This window comes from Passer montanus, unplaced genomic scaffold, assembly GCF_014805655.1.
Source record: "Passer montanus isolate IOZ18808 unplaced genomic scaffold, ASM1480565v1 scaffold73, whole genome shotgun sequence".
In the NCBI taxonomy this organism is placed as follows: Eukaryota; Metazoa; Chordata; class Aves; order Passeriformes; family Passeridae; genus Passer; species Passer montanus.
This window is the reverse complement of record NW_024372481.1, coordinates 638583-662739: the sequence shown is the minus strand read 5'-3', so window position 1 is coordinate 662739 and position 24157 is coordinate 638583. Positions and strand designations below refer to the sequence as shown.

General features: G+C 55.3%; 1 protein-coding gene across 3 annotated transcripts in view; it reads right to left on the bottom strand.

Moving 5' to 3' along the window:
• RXRA (retinoid X receptor alpha) overlaps positions 1-24157 on the bottom strand; it is a 104299-nt gene that overhangs the window by 37539 nt on the left and 42603 nt on the right. For 2 of the 3 annotated variants that reach the window (XM_039730767.1, XM_039730769.1), the window contains exon 2: positions 366-631. In XM_039730767.1, the coding sequence (XP_039586701.1) occupies positions 366-631 (266 nt within the window). Of the gene's footprint in view, positions 1-365; positions 632-749; positions 910-24157 lie in introns of those variants that run through there. The other variant, XM_039730768.1, reaches the window with a different exon arrangement.

Here is a 24157-nt window from a genome sequence, read left to right as displayed (position 1 = left end):
CAAAACAATCCCGAGATTCTGTGGGGAACGTGGGCAAGCCCTGGAGGGGATGTGCTGCTTGCCAGGAAGGAGAAGAATCCCAGACAGTCCTAGGGTGGCTCTGGCTCCTGCCACAGCCACACCAGCCCCCAGGTGTGGTCACTACTCCCCTTCCACCCCAATCCTGGGGACAACAGCTGATGGCCAGATGTGTTGGTCCCTCAAACCCACCCTGAGCAGCCCCCCAGAGGAGCAGGACGCCTCCAGCTTAGTTTCCCCCTTATCCTTGTGCTTTTTGGCCCCCCTTGGTGCCTGTCTGCAGGAGGAAACCCCCAGAGACAGGGACACCCCAGGCCAGCAGCGACCCCTCAGCAGCGTCCCCTTACCTGCGGGCTGCTGGTGCCGAACCCCAGGCTGGGCGTGGAGGGGACAGACATCGAGTGTGGGCCCATGGGGGAGCTGATGACGGAGAAGGGGGGGCCCATGCCGTTGATGGGCGAGCTGAGGGTGCTGATGGGCGAGTGCAGCTGGCCCGGGGAGCCCAGCGAGGAGCCGATGCCCGGCCCGATGGACGGGTGCAGGGACGGGGTGGCCATGGGCCCCCGGCTGGTGGGGGAGTTCAGGGACGTGGAATTCACCTGGTTGGAGAAATCTGCAAGAGAAGGAGGAGAGGAAAGGGGTTGAGTCATGCGTGTGGGGCACGGCCCTGAGCTGCAGCCCCACTGTTTCTCCCACAAAATTCCCAGCGCAGCTCCGTCTTTCCAAACCACCTTCTTCTGGAGGATCCATGCAGGTATTAATGCTGAGAGCATTTCCACCTTGTTAAGAGCATTTCCACCTCAACCAGGCATCAGTGCCCTCCTCCACCTCCCTGGCACAGCTCTAAGCTCTGCCAGGGGCTCAGCGTGGCTGCTCCAGCTGATTCCCTCCTGCTCCAGGATAATTTGGATTTATCACTGGGCCAGGCCGTGCGTGGGGAACAGTGAGAGCAGCACCCACACACCGTGGAGGTGGCTCAGTCTGTGCATCACACACATGTCCATCCACGGGGAATGCTGCATGTTCAGAGGCTGAATTTGAGGATTTTGAAGGTCCTTTCCAACCTGAACGTGTCTGTGATTGTGGAAGGGAGGGGAAGCAGGAGCAGCTCTGCAGGCAGCAGGACAGGCTGCGTCTGCCTGTCCCGCGGGAGCAGAGCAGGGGGGCGGGAAGGGGGGCTTATAAATAGACTCCAGCTCTCCCAAGAGGAGACATGGAGCCATTCCTGGCACATTTCCTCCTCATCCTGTCACGCTGCTTGCAAAACAATCCCCAGCGAGGAAGGGGCTGGCTCCGGCCCCCAGGGAGGGGCGGGCGGAAGGCGGCGGGGAAGGAGGGGGACAGCACGGGCAGGGCTCCCCCCACAACCCACCCGGACCCCCCAGCTCACACAGGGACATCCAGAGATGGGGACACACCAGCACAGCCACTGGGGTGTTCATGGTGGGTCTGCCTGTGGCTGCAGACCCCAAAGTGAATTTATTCTGTCTTCAGTCTCCTGCACCCATCAGGATCAGCTGTGTCGCCGGGATTTTGGAGCAATCAGCACATGAATGTCACCCAGTGGGAAACACTGAACCCACAGCAGCCCAGCCTCAGCAACCTTCCCTGGAGATCCCAGATCCTGGTGGGGAAACCCCAGCAGGAGGAAGAGAAGGTTCAGCAAGGCAGCGATGCTGCTCTCGCGAAGATGTGGAACCAGCATCCCCCTGCTGCTTCCAGAACCCCATTACTGCACCCAGAACCCCACTGCTGCACCCAGAGTCCCACTGCTGGACCCAGAACCCCATTGCTGCACCCAGAGTCTCACTTATGCAACCAGAATCCCACTGCTGCCTCCAGAATCCTTTTGCTGCCTCCTGAGCTCCATCACCACATCCAGAATCCCACTTATGCCTCCAGAACCCCACTGCTGCCCCCAGAGTCCCTTTGCTGCCCCCAGAATCCCACCACCACACCCACAGTCCCATCACTGGCCCCAGAACCCCAATGCTGCCTCCAGAACCCCACTGGTACATCCAGAATTCCATCACTACCCTCACCATGCCCCTGCTGCCCCCAGAATCCCATCACTGCCTCCAGAACCCCATTGGTACATCCAGAATCCCATCACTGCCCCCAGAACCCCACTGCTGCCTCCAGAACCCCACTGGTACATCCAGAATTCCAATTCTGTCTCCAGCACACCACTGCTGTCCTCACAATCCCTCTGCTGCCCCCAGAATCCCATCACTGCCCCCAGAATCCCACCACTGCCCCCACAATCCCCCTGCTGCCCCTGGAATGTCATCACTGCCCCCAGAATCCCATCACTGCTCCCAGAACCCCACTGCTGCCTCCAGAACCCCACTGGTACATCCAGAATCCCAATTCTGTCTCCAGCACACCACTGCTGCCCCCAGATTCCCCCTGCTGCCCCCAGAGTCCCATCACTGCCTCACTGCTGCCCCAGGATCCCCAGAATCCCATCACTGCCCTCACCATCCCCCTGCTGCCCCCAGAGTCCCATCAGTGCCCCCCTGCTGCCCCAGGACCCCCAGAACCCCGTCTGTGACCCCAAAGGCACCCCCGGGCCGTGGCAGGGAGCAGCCCTGTGCCTGGGGCTGGCCTGGCCGGGCTCTCACAGGATGTTGACACAAGCCAAGCGCCGGCCACCGCGTCACCCGCGGCTGAGTGACGTCAGGGGGGCACCGCAGCAAGCCCAGGAAATTCCTGGAGGATTCCAGGGCAGGGTTTAGCACAGCACTCCCCAGCTCTCTGGGTTTGGGGTTTGGAGAGGGCTGGGAGAGCAGCAGAGCCATCCAGCAGGAAAACCCCACAAACAGCCACGGGGTGATGGAGGGAAACCTTCCAAGGATGCAGCAGATGCAGGGCAAACAGGCCCTGAGCTGTGCAAAGGGAAGGCAGCAGAGCACAGTCCTTCCTTTGGAAAGGTCGGGAATATTTCAGGCAGAGAGGTCACAGGAGGGTCACTGGCAACTGGCTCACGCCAAGCACGTGTGGGGCCAGCCCCTCTCCCAAAATCCCAACCCCTGGGCACCTCAGGAGCTCCCTGCACGTCCATGTCACCACACCAGCTCCCCTCACACACCCTGCTCCCATATTGGTGTGATTCCCAGTAAGGAAATGGGAGGCAAAACCAGAAGAGGGATAATGGTGCGTGGAATGGAGCTGTGGGTAGGCACGGCCACTTTTGGGGTGTTTACACCCAAACGGCCACACACTGGGAAATGTGAACCACACCAGGGCTTCTGCAGAGCATCAAAAGTTCCAAGCTCTTGGGCACTGGGAGGTTTGCACTCCTCATCCAAACACTCCCAGCTCCAAAACCCCACTGGGAGAGCGGCAGCAATGGCAAACATTTACTTCCAGCAAGCAAATATGGTTTTTTAAACTTAGCAAAATCAACAGTCCACTTGAGGCAGCTCAGTGGACTGCCAGTCCCTGGCTGGAGGGAATTGGAGTTTGGGGGAAACAGAACTTGAGGTGGAGAGATGGGCATCAAGAGTGGGATGTGAGGAGTCTGCCCTCTTCCCCATCACAAGTGTCCTAAAGGGCCTTGACTGCAAAAAGAATGCTACAAAAATAGATAGATTTAAAAAAGAAAAAAGCCTAGATTGAGGAAATATCCTTAACAGACACAAATAAATTCCCAAACTGATGAGCACCACTTGGACTGCAGCAAACAGAGGAGGCATTTCCCCAAAGGCATTTTCAGCTCAAGCATTGTGAGAGTGTTCCTTCTCCTCGAGGACTTCTGCCATTTAAAGCTGCTGTGTGTGACTATCTCTTGACCAAAATAAACTCTGTGCCTGTTTCTAAATTAAAGAAAAAAACAGAAAGAAAAAAAAAAAAAGTTCTGAAAGCATTTCCCCTCTGTCACACCCCTCAACTGCAGCTATTTTCTGTGTGTGTCCTTTGTTTCAGCACAAGGACCTCTGTCTCTCCCCAAAGATGCCCCATGGCAGTTGGGAGATCAGAAACCAGAGCTCGTCAGCAGCTGCAGAATTTGCAGTGAAGCTCTTTTTCTTCCTCCAAACTACGAGCCTGCCAGCCACGGAGTTTGGATGGGAATTTTTCTCCCAAGGAAAATGACATTTAGGGCAGGGCCACATGATTCATGTGCAGGGGATGGCTGCAAGGAGTGTTCCCACAGCAGGAATCATCCCCTGGACACCAGACCCAGCATGGGAGCCTGAGTTTTGTGTTTCTGGTGCTCATCCCTTTCCCTCAGCAGATCCTTGCCTTTCCAAGATCTCTTTGGGATGGATTCCCACCTCACAGAGGTTTGCAGCAGCAGCAGCAGCCCCCAAACCAGACAAAAACTGATGCCAAAGCTGGGAACAGATCCTGGCAGTTCCAAAATCCAGGCTAGCATCTCAACTGCATTGTTCTTCCCTCAGACAGAACTCTTCTGGCATAATAATAATAATAATAATAATAATAATAATAATAATAATATTGATAATTTTCAATAAAGGGAAAAAAATCTTCATAAAATATTGGTACCAACACCCATGGGCAGCTCCACTGCCGTTTTCCACCCCCTTGGCACTCAGCACAAAGCTCCAGCTTGGAGCAGCCAACATCCATGTCTGGCTGCACCCCAGATGGGCAGGTCAGACCCTCCAGGAACACCCGGAATGCCACCAGCCCTCGCCACCCTTCCCTGTGGCATTCTGTCACCCAGTGTCACTCCAAGTGCTGCTGCCTGGCCAGGGCACGTCTGCAGCAGCTGAAGCAGCTTCTGCTGACCCAGCACTACCACCAAGGGCTGTGATTTTAATTTTTCTAGACCACAAAATGTCCCAGAGCAGAACAATTCCAACGTGCAAAGGCGCTTTTTTTCCCAGGATAGGTCATTTGTACTGGAATAAAGTGTACCAGCATAAGCTTTCACCAGAATAATCTTCATTTATGCCTAAGAGGCTTTGCCAGTAAAACTACAGTGACCTAGCTCTGCTGGAAAACCTTTTCTGGCATATCCTGGCAGTTTACTCAGCAGCTCCGTGGCTCAGCACTCAGAGCTGAGAGAGGGGAAGTTAAAAAAAAATAATTTCAAGGCACAAACAGATTCCCTGAGCCGTGGTTTTCTGTAACTGAGGACAGCTGCCCACCTAGGACAAAATCCATTGGGATCAAGGGGTTTGCAGCAGGTCGGGGGGGGTGTTTGAGGAGATGTCACTGTAGGACCAACCCAAGAGCCTGTCCCTGGCACCAGCTGAGATTTGGAACGCCACTCACAACCTCCTGCTTCCGCTTTTCTTTTTTTTTTTCCCCCCCTCAGCACCTCTTCCTCCTTAATCAGAAAGCGAATCAACCCTGGGTATTAAACAGGAGGAAATTCTAAATTTGGGCTGCCACTCCCTTCCTTAAGTCAGCTCTCGGTGTCAGAGCTCTGCGGGGCCACGCTGGGAGGGGAGCAGGACCATCCTCCTCCTCCTGTGCTCTCCAGCATCACTTTGGGGTGCCCAGCTTCCAAATCCTCACCCCCAAATGCACGTGGAGCATTAAAGGCACAGCTCCACGTTCCTTCTTTGGTGACTCTATACCAAAATGAACCTGGCAGTGCAAATCCGTGTCCTTTTGCTTTCATTCCTCAAAAGCAGGTTGGGAATCTCACGTGCTTTCCAAACCTCAAAAGATGGAGGTTTCCCTTTCCTTGGCTCTCACCTGCCCCACAGGAACCAGGGGATGAGTGGAAAACAGCAGGAGAACAAGAGGATCCAGGCAGGACAGTGCTTTCCATGCGGAAATTGCCATGGTAATGCTGCGACCACAAGAGGTCAGGTCCTCGCTTTTGTCCTGATCACCAGCTGGGGGATGAATTTAAATAGCCCCTGGCCTACAATCTTGAGTAAGTTTGCTCCCAGTTTATAGCAGCACAGCTGAGAACTGGAGGGAGGATGGAGCAAGAGCTGCCTGCTCCCCTTCCAGGGTGGCTGCAGCCATGGAACCAGCAGTGCCTGGCCTGGGCACACTCAGAGAGGTGCAGTGTGGCTCTTATCCCAAAAACTCATCCATGGAGCCAAGAAATAAGCAGCACCCTGTGGCAAATGCAAGCAAACTGAGCAAAGTTTGAAGCACTTTGGCCAGTGAGGACAGGCAGCTGATCCTCTCAACCACCTGGGTTCTGAGCACAGGGAATCCCTGGGAATGGATCCCAAGCTGGCAGAAGATGCAGCTGTGTTTTAGCCATAAATCCCTTCTGAGTGTCTCTTCCACAGCTACAGGCAAAGGGATGTAGGAGCATGGGAATGCAGCGTGGTCAAGCATGTTGAGTAGCTCTGATTTCAGCAAAAATAACTGCAATTGTTTTTTTCTTTTTATATTTATGGACTCGACTACAAAGACAAACCTGAGAACATCCCTCTGAGATGCCCCAAGCCCTGCACATGGGGCCAGCACACAGAAATCTGTCTTTGGCAGGCATTTCAAAACCACCACATGCAGTTTCTCTTCAGGAACCCGCTCTGAGATTTGGGAGAGTTTCCCCAGCCAGACTCAGAATCTCCCCCAGGTGATGCTGTGCTGGTTCAAGCTGCTCGAGGACAGTGAGAAACTCAGTTTCAGCTGCAATCTGCACAGGGTGGGCTCCTCCTCCCAGCAGGTTTCACTTTGACCAAACTAAAACCTCAAAGCCACAGAGCTTCTCACCTCTGGCTGTCCCCAAAAGCAACCCGCAGCACCTCTGCTGAGCCCAGCCAGCAGCAGAGGTGCTTTTTGGGCTCTAAGTGCAGCAGCAGGGCTTCTCCTTGGCTGCAGGAATTCCACAGCATCCCTCTGCCTGCTGCCAGGCACTGGTGCTGCCTCTGCCAGCATTTCACCTGCTCTCACCCTGGGGTGAGCCCACGGCACCCACGAGCAGCTTTTCCACTGCACTCTCCCTCCCCAGCCAGAATTCCTGCTCAGCCCTCAGGAAAGCTCTGCTCTCTTCCCACAAGGAGAAGGGGAAGAGGAAAATCACCCCACAGGGGCTCCCCAAAGTGGGACCCACCCCAAATCTGGCAGCACATCCCTGTCCCACAGCTGGGTCACCTCTGTCCCTGCAGCTCCAACACCTGCTCTTCCTGTCTGTCCTGTTTTCTCCTCTGCAGAAAAACCCAGTTTTTTGGAATCTGGCCCAAAGCACCAGTTTGGGGAGACACTCAGCCCTAACTCAGCCCATCACCCTGTGTGCCCAGGGGTCTGGAGGCCCCCCACCACAGGATCCACACAAAAATGGGACAGCTGCTCCTGATGCTTCAGAGCTGCCGTGGAGCAGGGGGCACAGCCCATGCCAGGGCTCACCACGTGTGCTCAGCACCAGCACAGGGGCTTCTTTTGGATTTCCTCCTTCAAAAACCCCATCCCACCCTCTCGGGAGCTTGCCAAAACCCCACCCTGCTCCTGGAGCAGGGGCAGAGCTGGAAGCCTGCAGGGGCTACCCCATCTCCAAGGGGGAAGGATTGAGAGGGGAATTTTCCAGAAGCTGCCTGTCACTGGAGGAAACACCACACGGACCCACCCCAAACCATCTCCCCACCACATGGAGGACCCCATCCCATGTCCCAAGCAGACAGGGCAGCCTCCGGGGGCAGGCAGAGAAGGGAAAAGCAGGCGGGGAGAGGAGCAGGATGTATGGGGAGAGCAGGGAAGCCCAGGGGGAGGGGAGCGGGCAGCTCTCCCCCACCCTGGCAGCGCTGGCTGGAGGGGGGGAGGGCGCACCCAGGCAAACAAGGATTCTGCTGATAAAGCAAATGTGACTCAATCACACGCTTGTGCAAAGATGTCACAACAGCGCTGAGAAATTACAGGCTCCTATTTCATCCCTCAAGGGCCGGCGCTGGCCCCGCTCTCACAATGCTCTCTGTTCTGCACTCACAGTGCCCCTAATTTACTGGCTGGGAACCCGCTGCAGGGCCAGCCCATAATAGGGGCACTGTAGTGCTGCTGCCAGGGCCCCTGGGCTGCCAGGGGTGCCTGATGAAGGGCTCGACGTGGCAGCTCTTCACAGCCCTCTGCAGAAGTAGCTCAGAGCAGGGCTGGCCCCTCCTGGTGCTTTTAGGGTGTGGGATTGATGCCCCCAACCCAGGGGATTGATGCCCCCAACCCAGGGGATTGATGCCCCCAACCCAGGGGACTGATGCCTCCAACCCCAGGGATTGATGCCCCAAACTCAAGGGATTGATGCCCCCAACCCTGGGGATGGATGCCCCCCAACCCCAGGGGATGGATGCCCCAAACTCAAGGGATTGATGCCCCCCAACTCCGGGGATGGATGCTCCCCAACCCCAGGGATTGATGCTCCCCAACCCTGGGGATTGATGCCCCCCAACCCAGGGGACTGATGCCCCCAACCCTGGGGATTGATGCTCCCCAACCCCGGGGATTGATGCCCCCCAACTCAGGGGATTGATGCCCCCCAACCCAGGGGATTGATGCCCCAAACCCAGGGGATTAATACCCCCAACCCAGGGGATTGATGCTCCCCAACCCCGGGGATTGACGCCCCCCCAACTCAGGGGATTGATGCACCCCAACCCCCAGGGACTGATGCCCCCAACCCAGGGGATTGATGCCCCCCAACCCATCCATCTGCCCCAAATCTGGCAGAGTTGGGGATTCCCAAGCAAACCCTGCTTGGGGTTACATCTCTCCAACCCCTTGGGTGTCCTCACACACCCTAAAAGGGAGGTTTGGGGGACCCCATTGCCAAGGGACAAGGGCTCAGCCACCACTGCTGCAGTTGTCCCCTGTCCCCCTTCCCCAAGCACAGCCTGGAGCAGGCCATGGAGAGGTGACTGGACCTGCTGGCCCTTTTCCAGCTCCCAAACTGCACCAGCGAAGCCGAACTAGCAGGAAATGATGCCAGCAGAACTCCTTCAGCTCCACAAAAAAACAGAGGCCTGCTCCCAGGGATTCTTTCCTGAGGGGCATCACCACGGTGGGGACATGGTAATGGTGGCACCCAGGCACTTCCCAAAGTCTGCCCAGGGAGCTCCTCATGCTCCCTGCAGCCACTGACCTTGGCAGCCTCGCTGGCTCCATCCCAGGCCCCGAAAGGAGCACGGGGAGAGCTCAAGCACAGTGGTCCCGCAGGTTGCTGGAGCTCATTATGGCCTTTTAATTACATTCAATTGCAGTTTTATGAGCTTATGGGCAAATTGGAAGTGATCTGATTGCCCTTGAGGGGGTGCTGGGCTCTGAGCTATGAAAATCCAAGCAGGATCCAGCAAGACGAGAGCTTTAAGCTCGTTCCAGCAGAAAGAGGAGAAGCTTCCACTCACCCTGGAGATCCCCCAGGACATCCCAGTGACGAGCCACACACGTGGCATGTGCATGCACTGCCCCAGTCCATCCCACCACCGTCCCCAGCACTTGGGGACATCCCCACGCTGGGCTCCAGGGAGGAGGGGTGTGAAGAGCAGATGGGGCTTAGACCTGCAGCCAAGCTCTCCACCCCTGTGGAACCTGCTCCCCTGAGCCCCAGAACATCCCTCTGCAAAGCAGGCAGGGCAAGAAGCAGCCAAAAGGGTGCTGAGTGCTCTGGGAAACAGGAGCTCCCCAGCCTCAGCTTCCCAGCAGATCCGGGATGAGCCAAATCCTCAAGGCCAAGAGGATTTCTTGCTGCAGCCCAGCAGCTCTCCCAACTCTGAGATCCATGGGCTAAAATGTGATGCTCATTTGTTAATGAGTCCTGGAGGTGCAGGAAGGGCTGCATCCACCCCTGCTCTGCAGATTTTGGGGACTGGCAGGAGGGACAGCACCTCCCCATTGCCTTCTGCTCCCACCTGAGCTCAGCACCATCAGCCCTGGGGGCTTCTAGAGATCCTACAGCTCCATGCTCAGGTCTGAGCCAGCAGCAGGAGGAGGAGGAGGAGGAAGACAGCCATGAGTTGTGGATCCCTGCCTCTGCCTGGCTCCCAGGAACAGCAGCCCACAAAGCACCAGGCAGGCGGATTATATTACGGTGCTGTGCGTGCACATTAATCCAGATTTGAGATAATTACAGTCATTCACTTGGCATAATGGGCTTTAATTGATCCAGCGGGGCCTGGGCTGGTGCTCACCACCAGTGTGCAGCTGGCAGCCCAAGACACCAAAGCTGTGCTGCCACCGACCAGCAAAGCCAACACTGCTTACTGGTTTTCCAGAAAATCAGTTGTGGTGGTTTTCCTTAGGTGGGGCTGGAGGATGGCAAGGCCACTGGACTTTTCCATCTCTCAGCTGAGACCCAGCAAGCCTGGCATGGGCACAGAGGTGTCATCTGGTCAGGAGACATCTCATGAGCATCCAAGTGGGATGAGCCAACCCTCCAGAGGGTTTCACTGCTGGGAACTGGGCAAGGGCAGCCCCTGGGAAGGCTGTTTTCCAAGTCTCCTTGGAGAAATGCCCACCTCTCAGAAGCATGCCTGGTGGAAAGTTGGTCAACAGATCGCTGGAGGTTCCTTCCCAGCAGCTTTAATGGTCACAGAGATAGAACACAGACAGGGAAAGGAACCAAGAGTCCCAAAACTGCCATCCCTTCCCACCTCAGCTCCTCCTCCACATCTCCAGCAATGACTGGAGAGCCCTCTGGAGTGAGCCAGTTCCCTCAGGGACAAACCACCCACTCTGTGACCTGCAGCTGCAGGTCCAGGGGGCAGAAGGAGCCTGAGAACTGGGTGCTACACAGGAAGGTGTGTGACAGGACAGTGAAGGCAGAGTCAGATCCCCTTCCAAAAAAGCAAGTTCCCTCTAGAAACTGGATGCCATGCGCTTTTTTCCAAGAGAAAGAAGCTGCCTCTGGTTTTTTGTGACCTGCTGGGGATCAGTAACACATTTAACAGGTTTAAGCCCCCTCACCTCCAGCTGTGTGGCCGGAGGGATGGGCAGGCAGGCTGGGTGGGTTGTTCTTCCTTCCCAGGCCAGAGAGGAGGCTTGGGAAAGCTTTCCCCTCCCTCAGGCAGGCAGCAGCAAGGGATGGGCTGCCTGCAAGCTGCCTTTGGGTTTAAGTTTCTGGTTGGAGTCCAAAGCTAATTAGGCTGCGCCAAGTCCAATCAGATAGCCTCAGCTAATTGAGCTCGGCACCGACGGGTCAATGTCCAGCGGGGCTCGGCGTTCCAGGCGTTCTGGCAGCCCACAGATAACTGCCAGGGCCTGGGAAGGGGAAGGACCCCTCACAAAAATGTTCTCTTCATGTACAGAGAGCTGAGCACGGCTCTGGGTTAACCCCTCAGGCACCACAAGCATTGTCCAACCCCACTGTCCAACCCCACTGTCCAACCCCACTGTCCAACCCCCATTGTCCAATCCCATTGTCCAACCCCATTGTCCAACCCCATTGTCCAACCCCACTTTCCAACCCCCATTGTCCAACCCCAATGCATGGAGAGGCCCCAAAGGCAATGCTGGGCAGGGATAAAAAGGACTGAGTGGGGCATGGAATAGGGTGACCTCACCAGGCTTTGGTGTCACCTCTCCTGGTGTCACCCACACACCAGACACTCAGTGATCCCAATGGCACAAACCACACACCACGGAGCAGAGCCCACACAGCAAGGGCAAACCATGGGAATTCCAGGCACAGCTCCTGGGAATGTGGCACCAAGGACCCTGGAGCTGGGTGCTCCATGCTCTCCTCCAAAGCTGGGTTAGATGTGTCTGCACCAGGCTGCAGCCTCCAGGCTAGGACAGAGGGGTTTGTCCCAGCTCTGGGGGCCAGCAGGGCTGTGGGACGGGGTCAGCAGCACTTCCCAATGTGCCTGGGCATTGCAGCACTCAGGGGAGGGGCACTGCAAGCACTGGGATCAGGAGAGCATGAGGAAGATGAGGGACTTTGACGAAGGCTCCAGCAAGCCCTTCCTCGGGTGGCTCTCAGCCCCGCCGAGCAGCTCCCCCAGCTCCTGAGCTCTAGGGCAGATTTCAGCCAGGAAAACAACAACATCCAGCTTCCCAGAAACCACAGAGCTCCTTTTTCCCTCCAACCCTGCCTGGACTCCCAGGCTGAGCACCATGCAGGAAGATGGCAGCCTCGATCCCTGTGCTGGGAACACCAAGAGAATCCCCACATCCACCCCCTCCACCTCCAGCTGCTGGGAAAGGCTGCTCCTCTTCAGCTGACAAATGGATGAGACGTTTCATTAATAAACCCCAGCTTCTCCTCACACACTTCTGATTACAATCTCTCTGTTTGGATCCCTGCTCACGTTACACGTTCGTCTCAATTATATATTCCCTTCTCCTTAAATCCCCACTTATCTCCTTTACCACGTAAATCACAGAGTGGGCTCTGCTTTGGTTGGGTTTTGGTTTTTTTTTTTGTTGTTTTTTTTTTTTTGCCTGCTTAACTTTCCCTGCTCCAGCAGCACTTAAAAAATAAACAGAAATTTAAACTTCAGCATGTCCTGGTAGAATCTGAGCTCATCTTCCAGCAAACCCATCCAAGGAGGGTGCCACTGGTCCTGCCCACCACCCCTTGCTTCCAGACCCACCGTGTTCACTTTTATTTATTTTTGGCCTGGTCAAATCCTTACTGGGGCATCCCTGGGAATGTTTTCCCCCCACAAATCCCTTGTTCCAGCTGGAGCAGAACATGAGACACCGACCAAAGCAGCAGCACAGCCCAGCCCAGCCTGGCTCTCCCCGCACAGCCCCACATCCCTCTGGCAATTAAGGCAATTGCTTGCATGGAAACCTAATTATATTAGGGAAGTATTTAGTAATTTTTAACTGTTGGGCTGGTGGCTCGGCTCCCTCCCCCTCCCACATTCCAGCAGCTCTGGGCAGCAGCTGCAGCACTGGATTCTCCCCTTCTTCCACCACTGCTTTAAAGAGAGAGGAAAAGGAGCAAGGTGCTGTGATGGGCTTGGGTGGTGGCCCTGGAGACCCTGGATGAGCTGGAGAGTCTCCAGCAGTTTGCATGGGATGTCTGGGAATGCCCAGCCCTGGCATGTGGTGGCCTCTAGGTGCCACCAAGATAAAGATGGTCCCCTGCCACAGCACCCTGCTGCCCCCAGGCAAAGACTCAGCCATCTCTGATGCAAATTCAACACTCCAGCCACAAGGTTTTGGTGCCCTGGATCTGTCTCCCCCCTCCACTCTGGTACAGAAAACTGCAGTAGGTGAGAGCAGAGCAGAGGCACCACTACACCAAACCCCACCAGGTACCCAAAAATCACAGTCCCAGGAGCACCTTGGCCCTGTTTGTCCACAGCAGGAGGCCACCACGGATTGAGTTCCACCATGGACTGAATTCCAGCATGGACTGAGTTCCACCAGAGACTGAGTTCCACCATGGATTGAGCTCCACCATGAATTGAGCTCTACCACAGACTGAGCTCCACCACAGATTGAACTCCACCATGAACTGAGCTCCACCTCAGATTGAGCTCCACCACAGACTGAGCTCCACCATGGATCGAGCTCCAGTATGGACTGAGTTCCACCATGGATTGAGCCCCCTCATGGATTGAGCTCCACCACAGACTGAGCTCCACCATGAACCGAGCTCCACCGTGAACTGAGCTCCACCTCAGATTGAGTTCCACCATGGATTGAGCTCCACCACAGACTGAGCTCCACCTCAGATTGAGTTCCACCATGGATTGAGCTCCACCACAGACTGAGCTCCACCACAGATTGAGTTCCACCACAGATTGAGCTCCACCACAGATTGAGCTCCACCACAGACTGAGCTCCACCACAGACTGAGCTCCACCACGGATCGAGCACACCACGGAGAGCACCACAGGGCCCTCACGCCGGATCATCTCCATGGGCCCACCCAGCTCGCTCAGGGGCCAGCAGGACCATGAGGCTCCCCCAGCCCAGCCCTGGCCCCCCGGTTCCCCATTCCCAGCCCTGCCAAGGCCGGCGGTGCCTTTAAGAGGCCGGAGGGGAATGCGATGGCCGCTTTTCCAAAGGCCCATTAATTTGCCAGCGTCACATGCTCCGCAGCTGCAGCCTGGCAGTGATTTATACTCCTCTGAAGTTCATCAGAGGGAAAAGTACTTCCCAGGCACAGCCTATCCCCCTTCCCTCCTCTGCTCCTCTCTGCCCGTGTCCGGAGCCCGGTGAAAATCCCGCGGCCCCATCCATCACCCCGAGTGTCACCCCCTGCCCTCACCACCCAGCCCAGGCACTCCCCTTCTCCCCGGCATCTGCCAGCAAAAGAAAACTTCCTCTGCCTTCCTCGCCTCCGTGACCCACCGATGAGAAAGTCATTAATTAATAAGGGGCAGCGCTGCTCCGGCTCCTCTGCAGCCTGCAGAGCCCCCTCCTCCCCATCCCCAGGCCCTGTAGCCAAAATAAACGTCAGGGAGGAGGCGGGCGTCCCCTCCTCCTGCCGTCCTCCGGGGAGGTTCAAAAGTTCAAGATTTTCACATTTCCCTAACGTTATTTCAGGAAATTGCTGGAGAAAGGAAAGCCGGCGCTGCCGAAAAAGCGATCCGCGGGCGGATCCAATAACACACAGAATCCAGAGGCAGGGCTGGGTGTGTGCCAGGCGTGGTTCACAGGGAGCCCCATCCCCACCCCGGCGCTTGTTTTTTGGAGCATTGCTGGCTTTCACTGCTTTTTTCCTAAAGCAAACCCATCGCCACACCAAAAGCAGCCCCAGAGGTGGCAGACACCAGAATAAGCTGCCACAAGGTCCTCGGGTCACTCCCCAGAGCCAGGATGCTCAGAGCACCACCACTTATCAAATTCTAGAAGCTGGTTTGGGGGTGATGCTGCCAAGCTGGTTCAGAGCATCCCCAAGAACAACCCACAGAGTAGAGAATATGGGTGCCACAGTTCTGGGTCCCCAAGGAATGACAGCTTGGCCCCAGATGTGCGCAGGGCTCTCTGCAAGCACTGCCCTGACGTGTGTTTGGGTTCCCTCCTTCCTTCCTCTCAAAACCCTTGGGATTTCACATTTGCACAGACCTCAAACGCCACCCGAGTCGCACCTGGGTTTGCACCAAAACCGGGCTCAACGACAGCTCTCACTGCAGGTTCGTGGGAAAGGTTCTAAAACGACTGAAACTCCTGGCAAACCTGAATTTGGGGTTACAGTGAAACATGAAACTCGGCTGCTTTCATGTGGTTTGGGGTTTTCTGTTGCAAAACATTCGGTGCAGCAGCTCGGGGCGAGAGCGCGACAGCCGAGCGCACCGCAGCGTGTCCATAGGAGAGAGGAATTCGGATACACCCCGGCAGCGCTCCCTGGCAAATGATTAACCAGGACTGGGAGCCACCTCATCAGCCCGGGGGCTGGACCAGTGCCACCAGCACAGGGCAGAGCTCTCGGCACTGGCAGGGACCCAAGGCGCGGAGGTTGCCGCGCACCGGCGCGGATCCGCGGATCCGTGGTTGTGGAAGAGCCTGGACGTGCCATGGCACGTGGAACTGTGCCTCAGGCAGGTGCTGGCAGCTCCCTGTGGGACCAAGAGATGCCAGCATGGCACTCCTGAGCGCCATCTCATCCCAGCAGGACACTGCTCACTTTTTCCCTGCCCAGCTGATGGCGAAGAGGGGGTGGGAATCCTTCACTCCCCAGTGTTGCCTCACTCCATCCAGGCAGGGAGGGGGTGGGATTGGTTTGCTCTGGGATTTTTTTAAGTTTGAGGAGTTCTTGGGGTGCTTGGAATCAGAATATCTGCTTTGAGCCCACTTTGTCCAAGTGGCCCCACTAATTCCAACTGGGAAGTGGTGATGGAGACAACGCCTTGAAAATGAGCAGTGTGAGTATCCCAGATCACCAACTTCCTTGGAGATCTTCCCAGGCATCCATCCCCCTCAGCCTCCATTAACCCCTTGCTCTCCAACAGCTCCTCAGGCTCTGGGTGTCACCCAGGCCACAATGGATCAAGATCTGCATTTTGCCACCCATCCCTGGGGCTCTCCATGGCTGTGACAGAGCTCCAGGCACTGAGCACTGCTTCCAAGAGAAACCACATCCCAGAGGAGGGAGCAGACACCCAGCCAGGTCAACCAGAATCCCAGGCTGATTAAGGAAGTTTGTATTAATTAGAGAAACACCCTGGGAAAGCCACCAAGCCTGGAATGCTGTGCAGACACCTCCTGCTCCCCTGGAACAGCTCAGTCTCTTGTCACCCAGCCTTCCCCACTCCCTCCCTGCACTGACCTCTGCCAGGTATCACCCCCCTCACTCCCATCTCTTATTTACACCCCTGGGCCAGATTTTTCCCCTCTCTTACACATTTTAAAGCTGCCCACCTTAAAGCACTGCTGCAAATTCCCAAGACATCCCAAATTAGGTTCATGGCTGCACAGAACCCAGGTGACACCAGGGCCAAGAAGCAGCACTGGGAGGTTGGGTCACTTTCTGAACCCAGCCCAGGCCAGGACGGGATTCAGCTCATTCATATCTACACTATAAATAATAATAATCACAATAATTTCATTTTTGCAGCGTGGTTCTTTCAATAGGGGATGATGAATGTATTTGTAATGAGCGGTGGTAAAGATTTTCAAGCCATCTAATTAGGCAGCCGTTTCCTTTCCAGACAGGCCCAAGTCCCTTTGGAAAAGGAAACGTGGCCTCCAATGCTCCCTCTCTGCTGTGGGAACGCTGCCCTGTATCCTGAAACTCAACTTCCCTGGGGGCACCATTTGGAATCCCCAATTTCCCATATCCCAGAGCTGCCTCGTGCTGAAGGAGCACCCAGAGGGAGCTGGAATCACACCAGATCTGCTCCAAGAGGAACCAAAAATCCCAGGGAGGTGCTGGTGTGCAGAGCCACCCCACTGTGGAAGGTGCCAGGGAGACTCAAAGATGATGGGGAGGAGAAAGGGACAATCCAAGAGCCCATCCCAGCACCGCCACCCGTGCTGATGTATTCTTCCTTTTGTGCCTGGCATTCCCAGAAAACACTAACCTCATTATTGATTTCTGCTCGTTTGTCATTTTTATAACCTGGCCAGCTCTTCTCCTGAGGGCTGTGACTAATTCCACTTCCCCAGGCTGGAAGGGTCTGAGAGAGGCTTTAATTCTTTTGGGACGGGCTCTGGCAGGGCACCCACAGAAATCCCAAATGTTCAGGACTTTATCCGTGGCCATGGGGACACCTGCCCTCCCCAGCTGAGCCACCAGCACTGGGAAGGCTGATGGAACCAGCAATCCTTCCCTCCTTCCAGGCACTTCCCAGCAAAGCCTCGGGATGGGAGTCCCAGAGGAGAAGGTCCATTGAGTTAAAGGCAGCAGATGTTGCTTCTGAGGGGTGGGACACAGGGAGCACCGACCACAGCATCTGCAATTATGGAAAGCCAGATAAAGAAAATCAAATCTCATGCTTCAGGGCATGGGCTGACGAGCCCAAGGGTCAGGAAGGAATTTCTCTCCCCTTACACAGCAGTGCACAATTGGGTCAGTGCATTACCAGGTGCCACAAGCCTGGGATTGTTTTTCCCTCTCCTTTTGGAAGCCCTTGGTACCAGAGCTGTGTCTGAGGAAGGTGATGCCTCTCCCATCACCCACATTCCCAAAGCTCAGAATTCCTGTTCCCAGGTGAAAGAAGGCACAAGGACCTCTCTCCAGGCCACCCCTCTGCTCTGACACCACTCTCTGGTGGTCCCTGCCCCTCTCAGCCTTAATTATTTCTACCACAATCACCTAAATTAGCACAATCCTTCCTGTGAGAAAGATCCTTTTCTTCCCCAGCGTTTGAAAAACACTGTGCACACCTCTGGTGCCATTTAAACAATGAGCAGGAATAATAAAAGCAGCAATGTTGTCTTAGGAAATAATGCACTGGAAAAGGGGATGAATGGAGAGGACGGAGCGAAAAGCCCCTGATGGTTTTGTTCCCAGGGGTTGGGAAGTGATGGTTTTGTTCCCAGAGGTTGGGAAGTGATGGTGTTGTTCCCAGAAGTTGGGAAGTGATGGTTTTATTCCCAGAGGTTGGGAAGTGATGTTTTTTTTTCCCAGAGGTTGGGAAGTGATGGTTTTGTTCCCAGGGGCTGGGAAGCGTTTGTGGTAACAGCGGTTGCTCTCACTTCACGCCTCATCCAGCATCCTTTCCCTTCCTTGAGCAACTTCCCTGTGCTAAAACTTGCCTAGCTGGGAGGATCTAACCACAGGGAAGAGGGTTCAGTTTCAAATTAAAACAAAGCGAGCAAACAAACACAAATCTGGCCTGGAACACGTGTCTATCTGCATCGGCCCTTGCTAAGCCAGGCTTTGCCAAGCCACACGCTTCCTAATCCTGACAAACAGTTGTTGGCCTTTCCCACTGCCAAGCAGCTCCTCAGAAGTGATTCCCTGTCACCCAGGGTGGCATTTCCCAGTGAGATCTGCACTGGTCACACTCCGCACCTGCCAGAGTCAGCAGCTCTCCCCAGAAACCACAATCCCTGTGAAACCACACTTCACAGCCCTGTCAGAGGGAGCTGGTGGGGATTTCATCAAGCAAGAGCTGTGATTAGTGCAATCTGAGGTAAGGAATTCATGCAGCCAGCTGTGACCAGCTACCCAGCAGGGAATTTGGGGGCATGGCATCCCTGCCCTCCTCTCAGGAAGCCACAGCTGAGCCCAGCACCTGCACCAGGAGCCTGAGCCCCCCAGCCAGCATCACCTGCCCGAGCCCGTGACCTCGCTGTCAAGCTGATTTTGGAGCTCAGTGCAAGATGAGCTGTCCCAGAAAGGTGTAAATCAGCCAGAGGGTGGGCGCTGAGCTCCAAACCCACCCCACCCCACTGCCAGCACCACATCCATGGGCAGGGAGTCACGTCTGCACAGGGGAGGCTAAAGGCTGGAATCAAAGGTATGAAATGGGACTGAAGGGGATTTGGCATGCCCAGACTCAGCCCCTACAACCCAGACACCCAGCCAAGACAGGAAAGCAGGAGCAGAATTGGGATGGGGCAATGGGAGTGGGAGAATAGTTTGCAGGGGAATGTCTGAAGGAGCTTGTGGTGGCTTGCTTGGGGAAAGGGGAAAAAAATAAAAGAGGAATGAAACAAAAGAAAGGGGAATAGAGCAGCTGTGGAAGAGGCTGGGGCTGAGGGCTGTGAGTGGGAGCATCTCCAGCAGCACGGAGAGCGTTCCCTCCCCACTGGGCAGGGCCAAGGCTTGGAAAACCAAACCAAAGGAAGCAGTGGATGGGGCCAGGAGCCAGCAGAGGGGAAGGATCGGTGCAGAACACCAGCACAGAGCTGGGGACAGCCCTGCAGCCAAGGGGAGAGGAGGGGGCTGCACTGGCACTGAGGTCTGTGCCCTCAGCTCTGTATTCCAGTGCCCAGTGGGCTCCCCGAGGGGATGGAGACACAAAGCCACACCTGCCTCCATCCCCATCCATGACTCAGAAATGCCCAAAACCCTCAAGTCACACCAAGACAGCAAATTCTGGCCACCATGGAGACATCCTCCCCCCAAAACCATTGTGTCCAGAGCTCGTGTGAGAGCAGAGAGGAGGAAACATCCCTTCCCCTCCAGCCCCATCCAGCAGAACAGCTTGGAGCAAGCTGGGCACATCAGCCATGCTGGGAACAAAGCAGTGGTTGTATCCTGGGCACTGGGAGAGCTGGGAGGAGAGAATTCTTTTTTTAAGTAGAAAGGCTTTGGGGGATTGTTTTTTCCTATTTTTTGTTTTTTTCCTTTTTGTGGGTTTGGGTTTTTTCTGTGTTAACTGAAAATGTCAATGAAACCAGGACTGTTCCCAGAAAAAGGAGTTCCACACATGAAATAATTTTATGTTAGGGGGAAGTAACAATGGAAATTCTCAAAGATCCCATGTCAACAGCTGTTTTTGTAAAAAAAAAAAAAACCAAACAAGTTTTGTATTGAAACAATTTCTGGTTTCTGCTCCTTTGGAGTGATGTGAAATTCTGCAAAGGCTGAAATCAAACCAAACAGAAAGATTTGGAACAAATCTTGAGAGAATTTCATTAAGCCCATCCAACACCTTCCCAAACACCCTCAGCCTGGGTTCCCAAGAAGGGTTTGTTCAATAGGATAGGGATTGGACAGGGATGAGGTGACACATCCCATGTCCCAGCAAGACCACCTCAGGGGCAGGACCTGGCTCTGGGACCCCAAATCCAAGCGAGCCAAAACACATCCTGACCCTGTTGGGACACCAAAAGGTGACACTGGATTGCTGAGCTCCAGAACATTAAAAACTCCCCAAAAAAGAGAAGGAAGAAGCAGAGGCTGAGTCATGAGTCAGCCACCACTGCGAGGAGGTGTCCAGGGTCAGCCTGGGAGGGTTTGGCTCCACCCAGCAGCACAGGAATGGTGTTTTCCTTCATTCCCCAGCACCTCTCCCCCTCCATCCCGGCTCTGCAAGAACCCTCAGATCTGCCATGTGCCTCAATCTGCTTCAAATTACCCACAACAATGCTGGGCTCGGGGTGGACACGTAAAGCGCCTCAAATTTATTGTCACTTTAAGCCGTCCCTAACACTGCACAGACATTGCTGGAATATTTCCTCCTCCTCTAAGACCCTCCGATGACTCTGCAAGGGACCCGAGGACAGGCAGCAGGAGATGAGTGGAGCCAGCTGCCTCTCTGGCCGTGCTGGGGGCATGGGAAGGGAGCACTGGGGGTCCCCGAGGTGACGCTGAGCTCGGGGCAATGTCCCCTGGGCCGTGCAGTGACCGACGGGGCCGAGCGGCCGCTGACCCCGCGCCGGGCTCCTGCTCCAGGGAGGGAACAACCCAGGCCAGAGGGGCTTTGGCTGGGCCAGGACCACCCTGCATGGCTGAAAGCCCACCACGGGGTGGGCTCGCTGTCCCTCAGATCCCTGCACGGAGCTGGCTTCTCCCAGGGCAGGCAGTGGGATGTGACAGGGTGGCTGTGCTGGCAGGGTGACATCGCTGCCACCAGCAACTGCTGCCCTCCACGGCACAGGATCTGGTTTGGCTTGGGAGGGAGCTTAAAGTTCATCCAGTCCCACCTCCTCCATGGGCAGGGAACACCTTCCACTATCCCAGGGTGCTCCAAGCCCTGTCCAGCCTGGCCTTGGACACTTCCAGGGCAGTCACAGCTTCTCTGGGCAACCTTCCACTATCCCAGGGTGCTCCAAGCCCTGTCCAGCCTGGCCTTGGACACTTCCAGGGCAGTCACAGCTTCTCTGGGCAACCTGTGCCCATCCTCTGAGCAAAGAATTCTTTCCTAACATCTCCTCTAAATCTCTTCTCCTTCAGCTTCAAGCCATCCCTGCTGGCATCCCTGCTGGCATCCTGCAGCCAGGCAGGCACTGAGCCTCTGCCTGCACTCAGCCTCGTGTTGTCACACAAATTGCACCTGGGAAACTGTTACAAGAATTAATTGATCATATAAGTACAGTAATTGGAACTTGCAAAGCATAGATAATTACCTTTTATTAGTTCCTGTAGATAATCCATTATGCACTGATTAGGCCTCAGTAAGGATCTTACAGCCCTGGTTTGATTAATGGCAGATTATGGATATTAAACTCAAGCAGGAATAGATAAGTTACTATTTTCTTTCTTGCCTTAGGAGTACATCACTCTATGAGTTATTTGAGGTGCCAGGAGTTTTCTGAGGTGCTGGGCAAGTCGGGCATGTCTGAAATTCCCACCTGACCTGACCATGGAGATGGAGATCTCCTGTGGTGGGTACCACCTCCCACTTTTTCCCAGTGGCTCAAGATGCCCCAATCCACATTTATCAACCTGCTTCCCACTGACAGCCACTTGTTCTGCACAGCCTGAGCAATTCCAAACCTGGGGAAATAACTGCCATCATTTTTTAACCCAAACCTCATCCCCATCTCAGATGCTCTCATTTCCACGAATGCTTCCACCACGTATTTATTTTCCACAATGCTCTGCCCGGGACAGAATATTGATCTGCATTTCCTGCCTACAACTGCTTGGCTGCTGCCTGAGGTCCTTCCTGCCCCACTGCCACATTCAGTGGGGCTGTCCCCACACCAAAACCCCTGTTCTCCCTGTGGAAGGGATCCTCAGTGGGATCAGCTGTAGGAGCAGGGCTCTGCTCCAAGCACCACCACTCCCTGTTTGCAAAGTACAACACAGGATGGGGGCAACTGGACAGAATCTGCCTGCAGGCTACAGGAGGCTTTATTTAAGAGGAATAAATAAAAAATAAGGCTGTGATTATCTCGGGCCACTCTCCAGCTGCCACCCAGGGACAGAACGGGGAGGGGGAGCGTTTTTAAATGAATAAACACAGCAGCGGATGTGACATGCCGAGGCACAGGGACGGATTCCTCCTCTCTTCCTGGCCAGATAACCCCGTTATCAGCACGGTGGTGGGGATTAGGAGAGAGGAGAAAAGGAGGAAAAGAGCAAATATGGGAAAAGGGGGAAAAAACACCCCTTGGAGCAGTCATGGAAGCGAGCAGCCTATTCATCCCGCACGCTCCGCACTGCCAGGGCTGGGGATGAATGGGATTTACTGCCCATTAAAATAAAGCCCTTTCTGTAGTTTATAAACAATGTCGCTTCTCGGTGGGAGGTTGGACATTTTAGTTCATTAAGCAGCAAATAATCTCTGCCACTTTTTTATTTTTAAGTTTATTTACACGTAGGGTTGGGCTTTTTGATCCTTTCCTCCTCCTCCTCTTCCTCCCCACCTCAGTCAGGAGCCAAAATCTTCTCCAGGCCCCGAGCTTGCTCCTCCTGTGGCCACAGGCCAAGCCACAGAAATAATCCTGCTTATGTATCAAAAATGCTCCTTACAGGAAAAAGAAATTTCTATCTGCCTAAACCCCAGGCATGGCTGAGGGGCAGCGCTGCTGGGCACAGAAGGAGGCTCAGCAGCCATCCTGGGAATAGAACTGGGCCCTGGGGGAAAGCCAGGGACATCAGCAGAGACTGCCAGGTGCCAGCATGGCCTGGGACACCGACAGGGACAGGGACACCATGATCAGAGCCCATTGTGCCAGGCAGGAATGTGAACAGACCCTTCCCTTGGCATCACGGTAACGCTGCGTGCCTGCCTGGAAATGCCACCCTGCCTGGGAGCCTCACCTTGTGCAAGGGGACCCCTTGTAGGGACAGGAGGGTGACAGGGTGACACAGCTCCAGTGAAACCCTCGTGACACCTCCAGCTGTGTCTGCCTGGCCCTTTTCCAGAGGCTGGCAGAACTGCTCCTGGCCAAAACTCCCCAGCCCCTGGCTCCACCCCAAGGCTCTGCCAGCAAACTCCTCTGGCAACAGAGGGAAACCTGCAGGATGCTGAGGATGCTGACACCAACTGTTCCCTAAAAACAGCCCTGGGATGGCACCGTGGAGCAGCCAGGAGCTGGCTGAGGCTCCGTGGTGCCCTCTCCACCTCTACTACGAGGCACAACTGAGAGGGAACAAGGACATGTGGAGGGGCAGCTCCCGGTTTAGCCTCCAGCAGCTGTGAGGATGCTCTGATGGACTTTCACAGGGGGATGTGAACTCCTTCCAGCCGGGTCAGGGATGCCCTCCTGCACCCTGCTCCCACCCTGGTGGCTCCCATCCTTCCCTGCCTCCTCTGTCACCCCGCAGTGGCTCAGCCCTGCTCCCTGACGGGCAGAGGGGATCCCTGCCCGTGTTATCTCGGTCCTGAAGCACTCGAGCAGACGGCAGCCGTGCGAGCCATTATATCATTCACGCACTATCAAAAGCTCACACAGTGGCACTTAATTACAGCCCCGGAAGCCCAGGCTTCCTTAATAAATCAAAGAAATAAAGTCCGAGATGATGCACTGAACAGAGGGGGTGGGGGGGAATAAAGAGCTTACAGTTTCCCTCTGTGTGTCCCCTTTAGATAACAGATGCTCTCTTCTTAACCTCTCACTTCATCAGATCAGCTCCAGCTGTGTTTGGATCAAGTGCACAGCCTGGCCCGCGTCCAGCCTGCCTGCTTCCCTGCTCCAGTGCCAGCTCCATCCCTGCGGCTCCGGGGCTGGCTGTGCCACAAGGAGGGGAGCCCTGCCGAGCCAGGCGCTGTTTCATCAAACACATTTCACTCCATGCCTGCTTTCAGCCACCCAACTCTTCACCAGAGCATCCCTGTGACTCTCAGAGGGCTGAACTCCAGCTCCATCAGCATCCTGAGGCTGTCCCTGGCCGGGCTCCTGGGGGAGCCACTCGTGTCACGGGGCATGTTTGTCCTTGCAGCCCCCACGGCAGGGTGACAGCAAACAGCTTCCAGAGGCTGAGCCCAGAGCCCCGCCTTGTCCCGGCCATAAATCACGGGAGAATCCCCCC